This window comes from Danio aesculapii, chromosome 18 (genome assembly GCF_903798145.1).
Source record: "Danio aesculapii chromosome 18, fDanAes4.1, whole genome shotgun sequence".
NCBI lineage: Eukaryota > Metazoa > Chordata > Actinopteri > Cypriniformes > Danionidae > Danio > Danio aesculapii.
In genome coordinates this window covers 11,173,685-11,195,992 of record NC_079452.1, presented here as the reverse complement: position 1 = coordinate 11,195,992, position 22,308 = coordinate 11,173,685, and the positions used below count along the sequence as shown (strand labels likewise).

Below are 22,308 nucleotides of genomic sequence, written 5' to 3'. Positions count from 1 at the left end.
TATCTGAAAAGTTCATATCAATAAATTTTCTCTTAAAACCACCAGGTGGCAGTCTTTGTACTTTATATATATATATATATATATATATATATATATATATATATATATATATATATATATATATATATATATATATATATATATATATATATATATATATATATATATATATATATTTATTTATTTATATTAGTAAAAAATATGTATTAGTAAAAAACAATTTTTTATTATTTAACCAAAATTTATTTTCCCAAGGTTATATAATTACTACTGTAAGTAAATATCAGAATTTGGTACATACTTTCAGTATCACCTACTTGAATTGAGCTGATCTAATCCTTTTTATATGAAATGAGCTACCAGAACTGCTATGACAACAACTCTCAGATGAGTTTTGAAGAACCTGGATCGTGTCAAATCGTCAATAACCAAATCCAGCTGACTGAGTAATCCACGTACGAAGAACAGATCCCAGAGTATATATATATGTTCTTATCTGCAATATATTTTGACCTTGTTTTAACAGTGAAGCAAGAATTTATGAACCTTGAACTTATATTTAGTTGAGGATATTAAGTTAATTTAGTTATCTAATAATGGCTTACATTTAATTTACTAACAGTTTATTAAAGCTGTGGTCACACTAGAGTTTAAGCTTGTGAATATCTGTCATGCAGCGCTGCAAAAAGGGGCAGGATTAAACAAGATCATTAGATGTTAAAACAGCGAGCGGTTGATCCATATTTAAAATTTCTGTACAGAGAGGTCATGTTTTGATATTCTATTTGGCTGCGTCGAAACCGCCTACTACTCAGTAGGTATGCAGTTGCATTTCTTCACTCCCATTCATGAATTCTCTATCAGGGCACCATGGGATAGTGCAGCGTGCATGGGATTCACACTTCAGAATCTCGCCGGAAATAGTATGTCAGTCTGAGCACTTCTCGCATACTGTTTTTCGAATTCTATGATTTCAGACTTTCTAGTCGGCTCGCATACTGTAATTTCACTGATCAATAGTCACTGTACAATAAGCAAATCCCAGCCTGGTCCAACACATTTTTCAGTTAATTCATTCATTTTTCTTTGGCTTAGTCCCTATCAGGGGTTGCCACAGAGGAATAACCCGCCAAATATTCCAGCATTTGTTTTACGCAGCGGATGCCCTTCCATCCGCAACCCAGAACAGGAAAACACCCATACACTCTCGCATTCACACATGCACTTATACAGTATGGCCAATTTTGTTTACCCAATTCACTAATAGCGCATGGTTGTTTCTCAATATGCGTTCTCAGCATACTTGCGTCTTTGTGTTCTCGTGTACAGTTGAGAAAAGACAGAAAAGTATGTTTATAAGATTTTTTTGCATATTATGTTTATTGAAATGTGCGAAAAACAATAAATCATTGCATCAATGCTGTAATGTTGAAATAATTTTCTGTTAAAAATATGTGAAGGTCATGAGACCATCAGGAAGAACGCAGCATCTCATTTCTCACAGGATACATTCTGTGTTCTCCCAGTCAAGTTCATTCTTTTGAGCTAACCTGGCAAGACTGCTCTCTACGGGAACGTAAGTCAGTTCTCTGCATTCTTGGAATTGAGAAACGGCCATGTCTTTGGACTGTGGAGGAAAACGGAACTCTCAGAGGAAACCCATGCGAACACGGAGAGAACTTGCAAAGCCCACACAGAAATATTTACTGGCCCATCAAACCAGCGACCTTTTTGCTGTGAGGTGACAATGAATTAACTGAAAGAAGTAAAGGTTTCACTAATTAATTTTCTTTTCAGCTTAGTCTCCTTATCCAGCATATGTTGTATGCAGTGGATGCCCTTCCAGCTGCAACCCACACACTCTCATTCCCACACATACGCTATGGACAATTTAGCTTACCCAATTCACCTACAGTGCAAAGAGGATTGTGGGAGAAACCGGAGCACCCAGAGGAAACCTTGACGGACACGAGGGAAGAACATACATTATTATTATTCTGCCCTAGTTTGTATTGGTTAGACCAAAAATCAGCCAAATTGGCCCATAGGTGGCGCTACAGCTCTAATTCTATTTATGTTTGTGTTGTTAAGATTTACACCAAATTTTTTGTTGTGTTTGTGTTGTGAGGATTTAAAGTGCTGTGATTTATGCAATGCTGTTTTCTTAATTTGCTGTTGTGTTTTTTGTTTGCATGTGTTTTTTAAGTTGCAGCGAGTTCAGCTTTACTGGCCACCATATTCATTAAATGTTTAACCCAGAACGTTTAATCTTTAATGTTCTTTATCATGTACAATAATTTTTATGTTAATTTGTATTTTGAAAACTGTGAAGCATTCATAGGGTTATGTTGCATTGGTATGTTGTTGGCAATTACAAATAAATATTGAGGGAAAACATTCTTGAGCTAGACCAGTCACAACGGAGGCAATTTTTGGGTGGGAAAGTGTTGTTGATTTTGAGCAAGAACATAAAAAAATTGATTGTTTCAATTAAAGTGTATTCATATCTAGATCATGACTAGATTAGTTTACATGATTCCCAGTGGTAACCATTGTGACCAAGAATAAAACCAAAACAAACAACATAATATCAAAGGCAGCATGTTTGTGTTCTAGGGAGGTCTAGTTGGCAACACTTTATGAACAAAAGATGAAGATTTTTATAGACAGTTTTTTTTTTTTGTTATGACACAAAACACAATGCACATCATAATTAAAACAGTGGGTACATGTGAAATTACATTTTAAAAGACAAACAATATAGAGTGCACTTTAATGAGCAAATCTAAAAATAAAAAGAGATAGTCTGACTTGAGGAAACCAACATTCAATTTTAAATTTCAACAAAGTGTTCAACATCTAGATGAGGACTACATTACCCACAAATTTTTAAAAATATACATTTTTAGGACAGAAAAGTGTCTGGTTCAGGTAATAGCTTAGATCCCTTTATTGAATTTTTTAAGTTAATCACAATAAAATGTACTAGACTTGAACCACCTTGGTTCTGTAAACTGACGTCAAATTATCATTGATTAAAATCTTGCTTTATTTAAATGTAACCAAGTAAGACTTTTTGGTTAATTTAGTCAGACATGAAGTACCAAATTTGAAGATTTGTCTGATAAGTTTGGGACAAACTGGTAAGCGATTCAGTGTTTAATTTAGCAATGCTTAAAATCTTTTTTTTTTAATTCTGGTAAATCTGGTAAGCGATTCTAATTCTGGTAAATCTGGTAAGCGATTCAGTATTTAACCCAGTAATGCTTAGAATAATTTTTTGATTCACTAGATATGCGTCACTCAAACAGTAATTCATTTTGGCTCTACAGCTTTTGATTCACTAAATAAAATGGCTTGTACTTTCAGGGTCATTCCTAATCTGTGTTTTTCTCTCATTATTATCACCAATATCTAAAGAATAACCATAAAAATTACTTTTGCCACCAAAACCAAACTTTCTGTTTTTGGAACAAAATGTAAACTATTTTCAGGAAACCCTTGGCATCCCCTACCCTTAAATAAAATTTTGGTGGCATCTGAGGCCACACAGTTACATAGTAAATAATAAAACAAGGAAATTTCATCATTAATCATAGAGCTTACTTAAAGGGGCAGTATGTAAGTTTGACACCCAGTGTCTGAACTAGGTATTGCATTCCTGGACCAAAACAAACGCAAGTGCAGGTTGCCAGATTGATGACCAATAGGAACGGCACGTGATTGAAGGAATCTTTTCCATATTAAGAGTTTTTGTTTTAACCAACACTTCGATACTGATATATTAGAATATATCACCTCAGGTACACTTCATGTGCTTTATTCAATGTTAAATGATAACAATGTGAGTTTGAATGCCATTTTACCTGACATTTATTGCCATACTACTGAGAGCAGCAGAAGATAGTTTACCTCAAATCTTGAAAATATAATAAACTGTTTCAATTTGAACTTTAGAGCTGTGACTCAAAACCAACACATATCAGTGATTTAGCTTGTACATTTAATAATGTTAAAGAGGTTTAATATGTATTAATTAGATTATAAATCTTACCATTTCGTGAGAGAGTGCATACTCTGTGCTTCTGAATGGATGTATTTAAATTTCTGTCGTGTTTCGTCTGGTGCAAACAGCCAAATTGCTCATCACTGCAAATCTCGACATGTAGCATGTTGTTAGGACACAGGGTTACAATGTAACTTGTTCACCTAATGTTATGTTTGTAATATTTATATTATTTGCTAATTAATAACCTCATGTGGAACTCTGAATCTACGTCTCATTATGAATTCTGTTACTGTCCACCTGAGGTCGCATTTTGGTTACAGACGAATACTTTAAAAGCCTTCCTGATTGAATGAATGAAATACACATTTTCCACCATGGCAACCCTGGATGCTGAAATATAATTGGCTAAACTGCCAGTGGGCGGGTTAAAAGAACCAAAACAAAAACAGAGATCCGGCAAGTAACAGACATTTTCAAAGCAGAATATCTGACTTAGCAAACAAGAATGTTCACTTGGCATGTTTCTTAAATATCTGCAAACATATGATGGTATTTTTATGCTTTGGAAGAGTCAAAAACTTACATACAGCACATTTAATACTAAGTGCAACAATAACATAAGTAGCCATGAGGTTGATTCCCCACTGTGTGCCCTATTGTTTTCTCGTAGTGCCCTCTGCTGACTAGCTTTGAGATGACAGCGTCTCAAATTACCTGCTCTATCCATCAGTACTAGCTCTGCATGCGCTGCACAGCAGCTTGATGAATAATGCAATAATATGGGCTTCCCCTTTGTCCATTCACTGATGTTCACTGGAGGATCTCCATACATTACCTGAACACCTTCCACCCTTTGTCCATGGTGTACTTTTGTTCCAACATGAGTATTGATTTCTGAGGAGTTCTTTTGTGGCTGTAGCAAAGGGAGATAGACTCCTCCTGTGGTCTCTTCGTGAAGCTTTGGGAAGTGTTCTGTGTGTCTCTGTGTAGTAATTTCAGAAAGAATGAGTCTGCCTTCTCCTTGTGCCAGCTCTATGGATGCCAGTCCAGAGTGGCCTCTGTCTTTTGCTAACAGTGAGACTTTCCAGTTGCCCTGAGAGCACAGAGATGGGCAAGAGGACTCTACATGCAAGGAAGAACATGCTGGAGGATTTTTATCAGGCTCCTGGAATTGTAACATGAACTGAGTTATAGGTTACTTTTAAAAATGCATCAATATGTAATTAGTGGTCAACAAATGACATCTAGTTGTAAAGGACTCCATGTTGGAAGTCAGACTCAGATCAGGTCAGCTTCAACAATTTACATTTACAATTAATTATATACTGCTCTATCAACAGACACTTAATTGACTATGAGTAGGGCCAGACAGAATCTGCGGACAATTTTTGCTTTTCTGCAAAGAATATCATAACTAAAAACTTAATAAATTAACTATAAAATAATAGCTTTTGACTTTAATGTTTCCAATGCAAATCCATCTAGATCCCCTTATTTGGTCAACAAAGCAATTTATCAAATAATATATCAACTAAAAGACAGAAAATATTACTTTACAAACTGTATTGTAAACAAATCAAAGGAACACGTTCACATTAGTTAATAATATTACTGAAATTAATTTAAACTGAATAAATGTGAATTTACACACATTTACACAAGTACAGTTGAAAGTCTTATTTGTTTTATTTCGGCTAGAATAAAAGCAGATTTTAATTTTTTAAAAACCCTTTTGTGGTCAAAATTATTAGCCCTTTTAAGCTAACTTTTCTTTTCAATAGTCTACAGAACAAACCATCATTATACAATAACTTGCCTAATTACCCTAACCTGCCTAGTTAAACTAATTAACCTAGTTAAGCCTTTAAATGTCACTTTAAGCTGTATAGGAATGTCTTGAAAAATTATCTAGTAAAATATTATTTACTATCATCATGGCAAAGATAAAATAAATTACTTATTAGAAATAAGTTATTAAAACTATTATGTTTAGAAATGCGTTGACATTTTTTTTCTCTCCATTAAACAGAAATTGGGGAAAAAAATTAATAGGGGGGGCTAATAATTCTGACTTCAACTGTACATAAATAGACTCGATGATGGGCCAAAAATCTGCAGAAATCTGCGGATTTCTGCACACGCAGATTCTGTATGGGCCTGTCTGACTATGAGAAACTTTGAAAGTACATGTTAGCTTATGCTAACTTTTATCATAACCTTAACCTTACAGTCTACCACTACTCTAATGAGAATTAGATGGTATGTAGTTGCAATGTAACATAACCAACAAAATCTGTTAAAGATTGATCAGATTGTTAAGAAAGCATCTGGTGCATACGAAGAGTTAAAACTTTTCATTGTCAATAAGACTGGCATGAAACCTTTATAATCATGACATGGCACACGACTGTTATTACGACTGTTAACAACTGTTATTAATTGTCATTCACTCAGTTATGTAATTTTAGTTGAAGGTGACATTGTTTAGTATGTCATTGTATGCCAACTTGACATAACTAAATGCACCATAACCTGCATGCTGCATTATCAACTTCACATTTTCAAGACAACATAACTTGTCATAAATCTGGGATAAACATGATTGTCATGAGGCCATTATAACTGGGTCATGAATTTAATAACAGTGTTGTTAATATTTTTCTTGATCTCAACTACGGTGGATCAAATTGAGTTTCTCATTAAAAGGTCATTAAGTGTCATTAAAAAAAAATAATTAATGACACTGTTATAAAATTATTACAATGTACACAATACTGACAATTTACTAAGAAATTTTAATGACAAATTCATTTTGCTCAACTGAAAAGTTATCAAAAATATTCATGGCACAATTATAATTGTCTCATGATGATCATGTTAATGAAAGATTTATGACAAGTTATGTTATAAAAGACAAAAACAGGTTGTGATGTATTTGGTTATGTCAAGTTATCATATCAAAGATCATAAGATGTATAAAATCTTCATATTCATGACGCGTCATGATTATAAAATTGTGATGACATTGTTATAAAAACTGTCTTCAAGTAAAGTTACCATGTTAAGTAACCATTACCAGATTAATAAAGCACCCCCATTATTTCATGTTACTTGTGTTCCCATTAACGAACTAAAAAATATACCCCATTGTAATGGCAATTCATTGCATAATTCATTATATGTATATGTGTATTCTTACCTCTGGTATTACTGTCAGGTGTACCACTGCATAGTTTGAGTCTGGTGAATCCTCTGCCTGAACAGTCAATGTCAGGGTAATGGCCTTCCCTGTCTGAGTAGAATGATGGGTCCTTATCTCAACCTCTCTCTTCACAGAGCCCCTTGTACCAATAAACAGCCTAAAAATGCAATAACTGTCAATGACACATCTGAATAATATGTAAGTATATATAAAAGAGTGGAATCATAAGTGCTGTGGTTTTCACTGAATCCTACGAATCTTCTGCAGAAATCGTGTTCATGAGTGAGCTGAAGTATTCAAAATGTATTATCTGGGTAGTATGAAGCAGAGTATAGCTGAAATCTGTCAAAGAAAAACCATATTCAAAATGTATTATCGTGGTAGTATGAAGCAGAGAAAGGCTGAAAGCTGTTAAAGAAAATCGAGACCACGGTTAAGCAGATGTTGATGAGAAATGAGTATTACGTGGAACGAAAGCAGCAAAGTTTTTATTATGCTGCAGTCCAACACTTCAGTTTTCCAGGTCATCGTCACCAGGGGAAGAAACAGGGCTTTGTTATTGTATTAAATACATATTAAGATTCTGTTTCAGTCTAAGACCCTGTCCTCACAAACATAAGTATTTTCAAAACCAGACTTTTTTGCGTGGTATGGCTGTTTCTCCACATGAAAACGCAGTGTTAGATGACCGAAACTTTCTGAAAACTCCAGTCATGGTGAAGATTTTCCAAATCTCGGAGTGTGTGTGGTCATGTGGACACTACAACCAGTTTCCGCCTCATGATTTCAGAGTGGGTGCTGGTTTATCTTTTTTGATTAGACAACATGACTGGGTTCATGCCAAACCCAGGAGATGGAAATGAGGCAATTCCGCACTTTCGCAGCAAATGCATTGCATATTTCATGTCATTCGCCCACGGGATGGTTATTGGCTTGTTCTCTCAAATGCAAAAATTTGTATGCAATTTGCTTGTGCAAAAACTTCCCAGTTCCCAGTTTGGTGTGAAGCCAGCATAAAAGTGTCATTATTGCCACCTGTGTTTTTGCATTTTCATGTGGATCAGGGGCATCGCTAGTCCCAATTTACTTTTAGTAAAAATAGCCAGTGCCCCAGTAAATGCATTGAGATATGATTTACTTCATTTGCAAGTGTATTAAGAGTGGTAACTCTGAAATAAAGACAATATTCTCTATGTCAACCGAACCAACGCTAGTGAAAGCAGTGTGATCAAAAAGCAAACTGACACATCTCCGCATGTCTCCACGCGCCTCTCGCACGTGCCTTTAGCACGCGCTGCTCTTCTCCCGGTGCAAGTCCTGGTAGTTAACATGCAATTTTTTGTTTTGCAAGTCGGCAAAACTAAAGTTTAAACAATATGATGGTGATCTTACTAAGCATGCCTCCTGATAGATTTTTTTTTTTTGTTTGAAGCAAACAGGAGGGATGACGAGTCAGGGAGGTAAGACTTAATAAACCTAATTCTCTGCCAAGTGTCAAGTCTAAGACAACAGATAATTCTATAAAACATCTTTTTTGTATTTTATTGAATTGAATAGATATTCATTCATATGAAATTAATATTTATGCAAAAGATTTCTTGAATGATCTTAGAATATCACTCCAGTTGTGTCTTAACACAGTTTTCCAGTTACACTTAAGATTATTTAGAATAATAATTGTATAATGACAACAATATTTTTTTTATAATAAATAAATATATATATATATATATATATATATATATATATATATATATATATATATATATATATATATATATATATATATATATATGGGGTGGAAAGGGTGCGTGCCCCAGTAGAACTTTATGTGTAGCAACCCTGATGTGGATGGAGATTTTTTTAAAACAAGGGACATAAACAGGGAAACCCTGTTTATAAAAATACCTGTGTACATGTGGGCATGGCCTTATGAACATACAACAGATTATAGTACCTTTGGTGTTTCCCTGTTTCTATAAAAATTAAAGGACACAGACGATGTCAAATTAAAAGCAACAATTGCTTTTTTGTCTGGATTGGAATTTTTTTCACAACTTCAGTGATAATGATGAAAGTACGAGTCAATAAGTCAGTAAATATACTGTATAACACAGTTCTAGTGGTTTTTGGATATTTTAAAGAGCTCCTATAATGGTTTTTGAAAATGGCCTTCCATGCAATGTGTAACACAGCTCTAAGTGAATAAAAACATCCAGCTGAGGTTTAAATCTAAAAGTGCACCTTGTTTAAACTATCGATTCTTTAGTTAAATAGTTTAGGCAGAGTAGAATAAATTAATCGGGTTGGGTTTGGATCTTTGGTTTGATCGCATTTACATCGATATGGTACATCACCAACTATGTACTTTTAGTTCCGGTAAAATGTGCATGCGCTTTCCCTTCACACACTAGAGGAGGCACGGGGGATCACGGGACTGATCATGACACGAAGATGACAATCACTGACAGATGGAGATTTGGCTGCAGGGAATAAAGGGTTAAAGTTAATTTTCACAACAATACCACAGTATAGCCAACCTAGAGCTGTGTTTGTTTCTGACATATTTCAGATTTTTCAGCCTGATCTCACGAGAAAACGTAAGTATTTTAAGTTTTGTCAGATTAGTGGCTAATTCAAATGAATTCGAACGAGTTCAGTCAAACGGAATTGTACGATTTTAAAAAGGAGGCGTGGCACCTAACCCCACCACTAAACCCAACCATCATTGGGGCATGAGCAATTCGTACTAAATTGTACGAATTAGATCATTCGAATTAGCCACTAAATCAAAAAGTTACGAATTGTCATGAGATGGTGTTGGATTTTTGATACAATAACCTAAGCTGCAACGAGGGATTCGTCGGCTGTTTGCTAATAAAGGAGCAGCAGAGACTATGGGACTTTGTCAGACTTTGACAGGGACTTTGTCAGTAATATTACAGTTCAAATGGACCAGTTTCTTCTTCCTCCGGATCATAACATGTAAGTGTAATTAAAATTGTTGCCTCGTTTTGTGTAGTTTGCAAAATATGTGTTTAATTGTGTGTTATAAATGGCAATCACCCCACACGGCTTGTAATTCCGTATCTGTTATAGATCAGTGCTTGTACTGTATCTCTCAGGTAAAATCTGTATGGGGATATTTGCATATCATTTCCAAAACTACGTTAAAAACGCAACGCATGCTTCTTCCTTTACCGATTTTAAATGCGTTCCTGAACTGGCGATCCTCTGCTGTTAGCCTTTGCCTATGTGTGTTCCTCACATGCGGCGCGAATACTATTTCAAAATAGTTCAACTTTTGCCACTGTGTAGATTAATACTGAATATGTGTCATTGTTATTACATGGGGTTAGGTTTAAGAGTAGAGTATATGCTGGTGTTTAACTACATTGCTTTATTGCATTCCTGCAGTGGGCTCTGTAGCTACTGTAGCCATGGTGAACATTTCTTTCTGTCTCGTGCTAAACCCAGTCGACCAATCGCAATAGACTGGGTCATCGGTCCAATCAGCGCAGATTAGCTTCGTGCTAAGGAGGGGTTTGGGAACAAATGAAATCGCCGAACAATTCATATGGGAGTTGCTGGGATAATTAGGTAAAAATAAATGCATATTATAAGACAATGAAAGTGTTTTTTGACCTTGCACGCATATCAGCATGTTGTTGGAGACCCCCAAAACCAGAATATCACCTTTTTTTAATTCAAAATAGGAATTCTTTAATGAACAAAAAACATATCTATTGTGCCTTCAACTAAACTAGCAAACATTCTTGTAGGTCTGCTATATCAGTAGAACTTGTAGTAATCATGATATTTAACTGGCTAATTCTTTTTACCATTATTACCTTTGTTGGTCTCGGTGGGTGAGAAATCCATGGTCATCTTCTGCTGAAAGACTGAAGTGACGGTTGGGACCATGATTAAATATCTCAAACAGCACATTCGAGCTGTGACCTGGGAGAAGTTGTGGAGCAGAGTGCACCTGGGGATGAGAGTTACTTTCTATTTTGAGGTTTTATTTTTAAACAAAATTAAAGATTAATCAATACTCTACATTTACTGTAATTTCATTCATACTTGTATCTGTACATGTGTCGGCTGAATCATCTCAGTGGAAACTCTTTCAAGCAGGTTTTCCATTCTGTCTTTTCCAGAGAGACGCATGCTAAATGGCATCCTGGGAACTGAGTCCATGTAACCCACTAGCTCCTCTCCAGACCAACGAGAAGATGAGGAGTTTAGCAAAACTTTCTGCAGGCTCTCCCCTTTTGGCCCTAATAGGGTTACGTGACTGAATGAGGCCTCCTCATTGGGTGAGAGACCTGTCACCGCAACAATCAAAAACACTGGAATTCCTTTGAAAATAAATTATTGTAGGAATTATTCTGTGTATACATTCCAAAAACAACGATAAGATGAACAAAATGAATTTGGATTTACTTCAGATGGCTAAAAGAATAATGAAAAGACCTGCTATAGGGCTGCCTTCAATTTTCCTCATTCCTGGATGCGTCTCATTGGCTTCTCTTGCAAAATAGTACAGAAAGTCTAAGCTGCTGTCACCTAGGGAGAATATCAGTTAATGCAAACTGGGAAAAAATTTACATTTGAAATATAAGATTAGACTGGGGTATTCTCTCGGCATCTTTACCTAGGACGTTAAATGTAATTGGTCCAATGGCTTTAACTGTAAGTTGCCATATACCTATATCTAGTGGAGGCAGCAGGTTTATTCGATATAGACCTTTAGATGAGTCCATCACTGCCAGAGGTCCATCTTTACCAAAAAGAGATTGGTAAACACCTGAGAGGGAAAACAGTTAACATGGATAAATCCAGAATAATGAGGATTACGAAGGTAAGTGATTCACCATGGGGAGAGTGTAACATGCGAAGAAATAGAAGGTAAAGTTCAGCAATTGTTCAAAAAGAGACAAAATTCTTCTCAAATCATCAACGCTAATATAAAATGTTAATGGTGGTCTAACCCTTTCGAACCCTGTGTCCATTACAATGGATATCACATGTCAGCCCATGTTTTTTGTGGTTCCTGAGCATTTCATCTAATTTAAAGCCTGCAGTTCATGAGAGTGGACGATTGTCATCCAATTAAATGGCAGTAAGGCTCGGCATGTTGTAATTTGAAAAAAAAAATCCACTAGACTGAAAAGCAGCATGGCATCAACTTTACCCGAGACATAGACCTAAGCCACATAAACAATGTTTTTATTTAGATTTATTAATATGTTTGCCAATATTTCATAGTGTATGTAAAAAAGATAAGTTGCACTTACTAATGAAAGTTTAAAATCTTTTGTAACATATATATATATATAGATGTGGACATTATGTGAAGTGATGAGGAAGATGAAGATTACGTTTGTTACAAACAAGATGCAATCTATACAACAAAAACATATACAACAATAAATAATTAAAGTGAAAATGTTACAATCTTAATGTTTAATTTACCGTACCAGTCAATTGAAATGGACAAAAAAATTAATTAATTATATATTATATATATATATATTATAATTATATATATATATATACTGAAAGGTTGTTGAATTTTTATTATTATAATCTCATTTATAGGAGCTTCAAAAACTGTGAAAACATGCTTTTACATTTTTTCAGAAACTTGGAACATAATTCGGGTCTGAAGTGGCTAATGTGTGCCAAAAGAAAAAGAAAAGAAAACACAGACCACACTGTAAAATCTGGGTCAACAGATTGTTACAATAGTCAACGTTACTGGCTTATATACATGTTAACGATGTCCCTAAATAAGATGATGTTCTCATCACTAGCCATGTTTCCATCCAAAGATGTGAATTAGATTCATGACAAAATCTAATTGTCAAAACATTTGACAATACGGCACCGTTTCCTCAAGACAGCAATGGGAGGTAACAGTAACCAACAACTTTGATGATCAAATTTGACTAAGATAATAAGAATGACAAAAACAACATGTCAGATATTGCTTAATGTTGTTTGTTTGGTTAGTAGTTAAATAAGGGAAGTGTGTAATGTTACTAGTAATAGTGTATATACCTGATGGACTGACAAGCTCACAATCTGTGAGCTGACCAGTAATGTGCAGCATCACTTTTGTCACAGCTCTGTCAACTCTGAAAGAGTTTGATGAATCCGATTCAACGTTTGTGTGAAACAGTGTCACCTATTTAAAGAAAGAAACCCAATGCATGACAGAACTGTAAATGAAGATGCTGTCTTTTAGTCTTTTTGTTAAATGCTGTTGACTGTACCTTGCTGGAGGTGGTGGTGTCTTCAACAATGGCTGACGCTTTGTGAATGTCTTTGTTTGAAGTAAAGATGGTCATTCCTCCAGACAAAGATGAAAGAGAAGTATACAGAGAGAATCTACCAGGAGATAAAGTTTCTCTTCTTTTCCTTTTTTTCATCCCCTTTCTTCCTCCTCCAATATTAGGATCTTCAGTGAGCAAGAAGTTCACCTAGTAATTGAAGCCTACCCAGATTAGATGCATGAAAACAGTGTTTCCAAAACTAAAGCTGCCTAACCTTATAAATAGTAGACTATTAAAGTAGAATATGCATCACATGTCTCTTTTCACTCAGGAAAGTTTGAGATTTACATGATATTAAGGTAACAACACATTTAATAGGAATAAAAACACACAAAATAGGCCTACTTTATGACTGTAATTAGACTCAACTATTTATATCAAAATGTTTAGTGAATTCATAATTGCATTTTTTAAAATACATCGCAGGTGGCAACTTACCTTTGTTTGCTTCTCCAGTATAAGAGCCTGGACTGCACTTTGCAGATGACTGTCTTTAGGAGAGGCGTCGGTGAACACAAATATCTCTGACAACGGAGGGCTATGGGTCAGAGCCAACTGACACACAAACAGATTAACACACATGAAAAACACACAGAGAGACACTTCAAATGAACAGTATTGCAATTTTTAGAAATCAACTGATTTTATTTATATAAACCTTGGCATTTTACCTATAGATTGTACAAGTAAATATTTACACCTATAGTGTATATTTGGCAGTATACTGTATATGGTGGCACATGAAAATCTATTACATTAAGGTCAAAGCATAGATTGTGGAGGAGCCTAAACCTAATACTTTTAGTCATTATTTTGATCTGAAGTGATTATTTTGATATATATATATATATATATATATATATATATATATATATATATATATATATATATATATATATATATATATATATATATATATATATATATAAAGCTGCAGTCTTTGAGAGGCTCAAGCAGGCCTGTGAAATATTTCAGAATTGGGCTACTTTTAATTACTTGCTACTTTTTTTTATTATTTATTAAGGTTTTATATATCGCATCAATGACATTAATATGGATGTGTTGAAATATTTCTCTCTGCCATTTTTCTACCAAAACTGATGATATAATGATATAAACTGTGCTAGGATGATGAAACTAAGTAGGCATACTTTTGTAAGGTGCAGAGCTGTTTCCATTTCAATGGTAAGGACTCTACAGGATTGTTGCAAAAAATAAAAACTAAAAACTAAAGTATATGTAATCTACAGAAGAAAGTCTGTCCATTTATTAATAACATTTTGAATGTTTGTTTGAGATTTTAAAAATATCTTTAATTTAAAATTATTTGTATAGGTTTGAGGTTCATTTTCACCAGAGTTGTTCTGCATTTGGCCGCATTTATTATGTTTAAACTAGAGGCACATGGCAGTCGCTTGAGAGACATAATTCTAGTTGCAGTGTATATCTTAAAGTAAGATTTTGTTATGAGATGTTTTATAATTTCTAATGTATAGTTATTTTGAAAGAAAAAACTGTGTATAATGTATACAGTGATGTAAATATGTATTCTACGAAATGGTTTTGATATTATTGAGCTAGTTTTGATTGGCCATTGGGCTAGTTTTGTTTAGAAAATCTGGAACCCTACCCTGTGTTCCTGTGATAGTTAATCCAACATCCCTCCACCTCTCTGTCTCTTCCTCCTGTGTTATTACTATAATGTTCAATTTTCAATGTATTTTTTTTACTTAAAATGATTTAATATTTTTTTATGTCACTCATTCCAAATTCTGATTAGTGGTTGAAAAATGTGGGGGAATTGCTTCAGTTATATCAGAAGTACATTTGATTAAATTGTATTTAATTAATCTCAAATCAAAGATTTTTCTTACCTGAAGTGCAGAGAGACACATCTCTGGCTCATCCCCACCTCCAAGAGCTGTCAGATTCTCCAAATCTCGCATGAACCGATCAGGGTCATCTGTTTCCATCACCGGCCCAAAACCTGAGTTGTGACAGACTTCATCATCAAAGTGACTTAAATACCTTTAACACAGGTTAGAGTTTTCAAAGTTGTGATGTGTTTGTATCAGGCAGAAGATATGTCAGTCTAACCAGGATCATGAAAAGGCACCAAAACGAATGTGCCAGGAAGACTAGTACGTCTGCTTTTTTCACGGGCTTGTATAATGGAGAAGGCTCGGAGACGGGCAGCTGTGATCTCTTCAAACATGCTACCGGTGGTGTCCATGACAAAAACCAATGCTGGGGGCTGCTGGACACTGAAGAGCCTGGAAACAGAAAAGCAAAACTATGCAGGTAGAGCAATCTTTGATCATGCACTCAATATCAGCACACATGCAGACACTTTTCCTAGGGAAGTTAAGGTGTGTGTTTCCAGCCTGTGTCCATACTCAAAGTGTTTATGCAGTCACCTCAAAAAGCACAATTATTTTGATGAGTCTTAGTGAGCAATGTAATCAGTGGTGTAGAGTAAAGAATTACAAATACAGTAAATAGTCCAGTCGTTTTTCTCAGGAAAAAGTAATTACTTGTGACGTATTTGTATTTTACTGTGCTATTTTCCTTCAACCTGCAGTCACTACTTCATATGTTTGGTTTTATAGTCTACTGGGATTGGCTAAGTAGAATAATCAGTTCAAAGACTCCCATTCAATCAATTTATGCATAGAAAAAATGGATCAGACAGAGCGACCTCAAGACACTTTATAAAAGCAGCAAGCATGTATAATGTGGAAGCATTAAAAGTGTCCAAGAAGATGGAAAAATGTTACACACAATGAACGAGAAAATGTTTACACTGCATGTCACTGATGAGAATATGGAAGATGCCTAATGTACTGTATGATAACTGAAATCAAGAAATGGCCTTAAACAATAACTAAATGCACTACAGAATATTACGTTTTCAAATACGTGCACAAATCCAAAAAGAGGATTTAAAAGCGATGCTGTCGGATAATAAATATTCCGACTTTAACTTTGAAAACACTGAGTGGAAGGCATGAGGAAGCCACCATACGTACTCTCACTAAAATACTTAATGACAGTTTATCACCACTGCACTGTTTCCTGCCTAAAGCTCCAGTGTCATCCTACCTTTTTCGGTGACAGAAGACATCTGCTATACCCAGGAGTAAAACTAATCATCATGAACCCTCCTCTATTCATTGTGCTTTAAAATTGTTGTGCAGATATCTGATAATTTATAGTGTTTGATGTTTTTTTAATTATTGTTTTTACCTTGTTTGTTTATTATGTTATATACTAGTATTTTATTAGCCAAATATTGTTTTCAGTGTGTGTTTGACACATTTTAACGAATTGTGCTGCAATACACCATCCTGTTAAATTTTAAATAAACTAAACTAAACTAAATAGCATGTATTTTAACAGTACAGCATGCGTTTAGTTGTAACGTCAAAGGTTGGACACTCATAGCTTGTTAGTCATGGTTCATGAGTGCATAACATAAGCCTTAGCTCTTAATGTGGTTTCACCAAGTAGGACAATGTCTGTCTTGATGAAGGAACAACATTCCAATCAGCCAATCACTTTTAATGTGATTTAAATAGATGTTAATTAAGGGTCGCATCCTATTTGGCAGAATCACAGCCACCACCTGATTCTGTCAGCTTAGTATAGGTGCATACAGTGCATCCGGAAAGTATTTATAGCGCTTCACTTTTTCCACAATTCTTTTATCAAAATTCATTTATATCCTCAAGATTCTATACACAATACCCCATAATGACAATGTGAAAAAAGATTTGTTGAAATTGTTGCAAATTTATTAAAAATAAAAAACCTGAAAAATCACAGCCTTTGCTCAATACTTTGTTGATGCACCTTTGGCAGCAATTACAGCCTCAATTCTTTTTGAATATGATGCCACAAGCTTGACACACCTGTCTTTGGGAATTTTTGCCCATTCTTCTTTGCAGTACCTCTCAAGCTCTATCAGGCTATATGGGAAGCGACGATGTACAGCCATTTTTAGATCTCTAGAGATGTTTAATAGGATTTAGGTCTGGGCTCTGGCTGAGCCACTCCATTGATATTTTGGCAGTGTGCTTTGGGTCATGTCCTGCTGGAAGATGAACCGTCACCCTAGTCTGAAGCAGGTTTTCACTTAGGATGTCTCTCTACATTGCTGCATTCATCTTTCTCTCAATCCTGACTAGTCTTCCAGTTCCTGCTGCTGAAAAACATGCTGGTTGTCCTTCTGTAAGGTTCTCCTCTCTCCACAGAAGAACGCTGGAGCTTAGACAAATTGACCGCCGGGTTATTGATCACCTTCCTGACTAAGGCCCTTCTCCCCCAATCACTCAGCTTAGATGGCCGGCCAGCTGTAGGAAGAGTACTGGTGGTTCAAACATCTTCCACTTACGGATGATGGAGGCCACTGTGCTCATTGGAGCTTTCAGAGCAGCAGAAATTTTTCTGTAACCTTCCCCAGCCTTGTGCCTCGAGACAATCCTGTCATGGAGGTCTACAGACAATACCTTTGTCTTCATGCTTGGTTTGTGCTTTGACGTGCACTGTCAACCCTGGGACCTTATATAGACAGGTGTATGCCTTTTCAAATCATGTCCAATCAACTGAATTTACCACAGCTGAACTCCAATTAAGCTGCTGAAACATCTCAAGAATGATCAGTGGGAACAGAATGTACCTGAGCTTAATTTAGAGCTTCACTGCACAGGCTGTGAATACTTCTGTACATGTGATTTTTCAGGTTTTTTCATTTTTAATAAATCTGCAACAATTAAAAAAAAAAAAATCATTTTGGGGTATTGTTTGTAGAATTTTGAGGAAATAAATGAATTTAATCCATTTTGGAATAAGGCTGTAACATAGAAAATGAGGAAGTGAAGCGCTATCAATACTTTCCGGATGCACTGTATATTAATGTAATGTGGTCTCACATGCATAGTTTCTGAATGGGAAATAACTGAACTTACATTTAGAAACACTCTTAAAAGAAAATGCCACTGATTTAAGCCACATTTGTTAAGTTCATTTGTTAGAGTAGTGCTTATAACCAATATCTTTACTCTACACTACCTGACAAAAGTCTTGTCGCCTATCCAAGTTTTAGAAACAACAAATATTAACTTGACTTCTAGTTGATCAGCTAATATGAAAGGCAAACACCCTCTAGGATACACTTATTTTACCGAAATAAAATATGATCATGCCTCGATTTTTAAATTATTTAATTAGGACAGTAAGGTCTGACTTTGCTGAGATAAAAGTCTTGTCACTTAACAAAAATATTGTACAGTAAAGAATATAAAGTCATGGTGCAGTGGAAGAAGAATTAATATTGTGTATGACTCCCATAAGCTTGGAGGACAGCATCCATACATCTCTGCAATGACTCAAATAAGTTATTAATAAAGTCATCTGGAATGGCAAAGGAAGTGTACTTGCAGGACTCCCAGAGCTCTTCAAGATTCTTTGGATTCATTTTCTACGTCTTATCCATCTTACCCCAGACATGCTCAATAATGTTCATGTCTGGTGACTGGGCAGGCCAATCCTGGAGCACCTTGACCTTCTTTGCTTTCAGGGACTTTGAAGTGGAGGCTGAAGTATGAGAAGGAGCGCTATCCTGCTGAAGAATTTGCCCTCTGCTGTGGTTTGTAATGAGATGGGCAGCACAAATGTCTTGATACAGTACCTCAGGCTGTTGATGTTGCCATTCACTCTGCAGATCTCTCTGTTTTCTGTTTGAATCTTGGGTCCATGGGGGTTCCAATAGGTCTTCTGCAGCATTTGTGAGGAATTGGATGCAGTTCAACAGATGATTCATCTACCTTCTACCTTCTGCCAATTTTGATCAACTAGAAGTCAAATTATTATTTTTTGCTCTTACAACTTGGATTGAAGACAAGACTTTTGTCAGGTAGTGTACTTGCACTACATGTTTTGTCAAGTAATGTTATTTTAACTTGAGTATGATTTTCCAAAACATGTAAAACTCTGTGTGAGAGACTAAGTGAATCAAGAGCTCAATTTATATAAAAATTGGATAAATAAGTGTACCAGCAAAATAGAAGTGCCAAACTGCATGCAGAAATACCAGGACATGCAGTATTTTTTCTTTAGACTGGTTAACTGTCAAATAAACAACACGTAGCTGTTGTAAAGCATCTTTTGTTCCTCATGTCTTTGTAAACGAGCAACTGTTTCATGGCTCCAGTGTGCCTGGACAAGAGCATTTTCTGGCTTCCATTTCAGTAAAAGAGTTAATGGTGTCTAAAGAAATTTCAGTCTTGCCTCATATATCACTGTAAGTTGTATTTAACTTAAATGAAAGTGACCTCTGACCTGAGGAAGCTTTCTGGCCCCACCTCATGGCGGAGGTCTTGGAGGACTCTGAGGGTTGCTGTGGAAGCCAGATGGGCAGCTTCTTTGTGGAGGAAGTGATGAGGGGAGAACAACGGAGATGTGCTGTCCTTGTTTATTCCTCCTTCAGCTCCCTGGTGACGACTACTGTCCAGAATCCCACCGTGACTGCACTTGCCTTTAATAAACAAGCTTGTTACTTTTCTCAGAAGAGACCTCATAAATCAATAGAATGAATAAGCATTGCTTGCCATTTACAATTTTGCAGACATAATACAAAAAGTAATAAAGTAATAAGATGCATACAAACACATACACACACACACATTCTTGTACAGATATCTTTATATGGACTTATCTTAGACATAATGCTTTTTATTTTGCACAAACTGTATATTTGATCCTTCTACCCTAAGCCTAACCCTAAACCCAGTCCTCACTGAAAACATTCAGCATTTTTACATTTTCAAAATTTGTTATTCTGTCGGATTTATAAGCTGATTTTGTCATGGGAAACCAAAAAATGTCAAACTATTGCTATAACTATTACTGCTATTGCTATACTTGTGGGGACATTTGGTTCCTTTTGATGCCAGTACCTGGTGGTTTGACAGGATAAGTGCTGAAATAGCCAGTAGTCAGTAATGGTTCTTTCTGGTGAATCATTTCCTTCAGCAGATTGTTGTAACAGCTATATCTGTAGCATTCTGCACATGTAGGGGTGTCCACTGAAGACAACCAAATAAAGCAGAAGATTTATGATTAAAACTGATTTGTTAGTGACTGTAAAATATTTTCCAGATGGACTCACCTGAGGCTACAGGAACTGAAGGCTCTTCTGGGTGCAGAAGATGGAGGTACAATGCTTGCTGACCCATCTCTACCCAATTACTGTGGCTGTAGAAGTCCTAAATACAAACGTCAGCACACACATATTTACAAACATATTTTCTATTTCTGACAATAATCTAAATTGCTATAATAATTGAATGTAGCTGTAATTTAATATTATTTCAAATTAAATTATATATTCACAGATTAAAGGCAAATATGCCATTGAATAATAGATTTGATTTATAATAATAGATCTGTTTTTGTATTTTAAAGGTGATTCTGTTGTTGACATTTTGGCGGTTCATTCTGCTGTGGTGGCCCCTGATAAGTGGTAGAGGTTTGGTATTTATTTTGACAGTAGAACCAGAAATAGGAATTGATAGAATATGGCACCACCATGAGACTAAACTTAGACCAGGGGTGATCAACCCTATTCCAGGAGATCTACCTTCCTGCAGATTTCAGTTGCAAGCCATAACAAGTACATCTGCCCATAATTATATTATTAATTAGTGCTGTTCAGGTCCTAATTAGTTGATTCATGCGGGTTTGATCAGGGTTGGAGCTGAACTCTGTAGGAAGGAAGATCACCAGGACAGGGTGGAGCACCCCTGACTATTGTAGTCGAATTCAGATCACCTAAGGCACAGTGGAGCTATACATTGGAGGGCTGTACTCGAGGATATGGCTCTGGCAAACTAGATAACTATGAGTAAGCTATTTATTGTTAGAATTCAGTCTAGCAAATATGTGAATTAGAAATAAAGCTGAAGTCAAAATTTTAGCCATCCTTTGAATTTTTTTAAATATATATTTCCCACATGATGTTTAACAGAGCAATTTTTTCACAGTATGGAGAAACTCTTATTTTTTTTGGGTAGAATAAAAAATGGTTGTTAATTAAAAAAGAAAATCATTTTAAGGTCAATATTATTAGCCCCCTCAAGCATCTTTTTCAACTGTCTGCAGAACAAAACACTGCTATACGATAACTTGCCTATTTACCCTATACTTGGCTAGTTAACCTACAGTAATTAACCCAGTTAAACCTTTAAGTAGCACTTTACACTGAATACTATCTTGAAAATTATTAGCTATTAAAACTATTACGTTTAGAAATTAATAGAAAAAAAAACACTTCTCTCTGTTAAAAAGAAGTTGGAGGAAATTTACAGGGGGCTGATCATTCAGAAGGAAAAAAATAGAATACCACATAAAATATTTGTGAATTAAGCCCATTTTCCATCCAGTGAGTGCCAAAAAAAATTTCACTCCCTGGTAAACTCGTGTCAAATACCAAAAATAACAATGGAATATGCTGCCATTGGAGAAGCCACTGTAGGCCTTTTTTCTTATATAATAAATTATTTGCATCTCAGACAGTGAAGATAAAATGCAAAAAGACGTGGGGTTGCTTTTCGAGACATGATATCGGTTTTTTTTTTTGGGAATGCAGTCATTCCCAAATTCTTTATGGAATTTTGGGTCGAACAGGGTTTCAAATCAAATCAAATTTAATACTTTCTAAGACCCTTTTAAGACCATTAAAATGAAATTCTAGACTT

At 35.4% G+C, this 22,308-nt stretch overlaps 1 protein-coding gene across 2 annotated transcripts in view; it reads right to left on the bottom strand.

Annotated features, from left to right (window-relative positions):
* Nucleotides 1-2,701: 2,701 nt before the first annotated feature.
* The window catches only part of vwa7 (von Willebrand factor A domain containing 7), a 29,031-nt gene continuing 9,424 nt past the window's right edge, over nucleotides 2,702-22,308 (bottom strand). The window contains exons 4-17 of one of the 2 annotated variants that reach the window (XM_056478646.1): nucleotides 20,721-20,817; nucleotides 20,509-20,637; nucleotides 19,892-20,087; nucleotides 15,650-15,825; nucleotides 15,427-15,539; nucleotides 13,991-14,107; nucleotides 13,493-13,699; nucleotides 13,278-13,404; nucleotides 11,869-12,021; nucleotides 11,688-11,780; nucleotides 11,295-11,572; nucleotides 11,063-11,199; nucleotides 7,209-7,368; nucleotides 2,702-5,174 (exon numbers count right to left, since the gene is read on the bottom strand). In XM_056478646.1, coding sequence (XP_056334621.1) covers nucleotides 4,581-5,174; nucleotides 7,209-7,368; nucleotides 11,063-11,199; nucleotides 11,295-11,572; nucleotides 11,688-11,780; nucleotides 11,869-12,021; nucleotides 13,278-13,404; nucleotides 13,493-13,699; nucleotides 13,991-14,107; nucleotides 15,427-15,539; nucleotides 15,650-15,825; nucleotides 19,892-20,087; nucleotides 20,509-20,637; nucleotides 20,721-20,817 — 2,577 coding nt within the window. In that variant the 3' untranslated portion in view covers nucleotides 2,702-4,580. The remainder of the gene's footprint in view (nucleotides 5,175-7,208; nucleotides 7,369-11,062; nucleotides 11,200-11,294; nucleotides 11,573-11,687; nucleotides 11,781-11,868; nucleotides 12,022-13,277; nucleotides 13,405-13,492; nucleotides 13,700-13,990; nucleotides 14,108-15,426; nucleotides 15,540-15,649; nucleotides 15,826-19,891; nucleotides 20,088-20,508; nucleotides 20,638-20,720; nucleotides 20,818-22,308) is intronic. The other variant, XM_056478647.1, reaches the window with a different exon arrangement.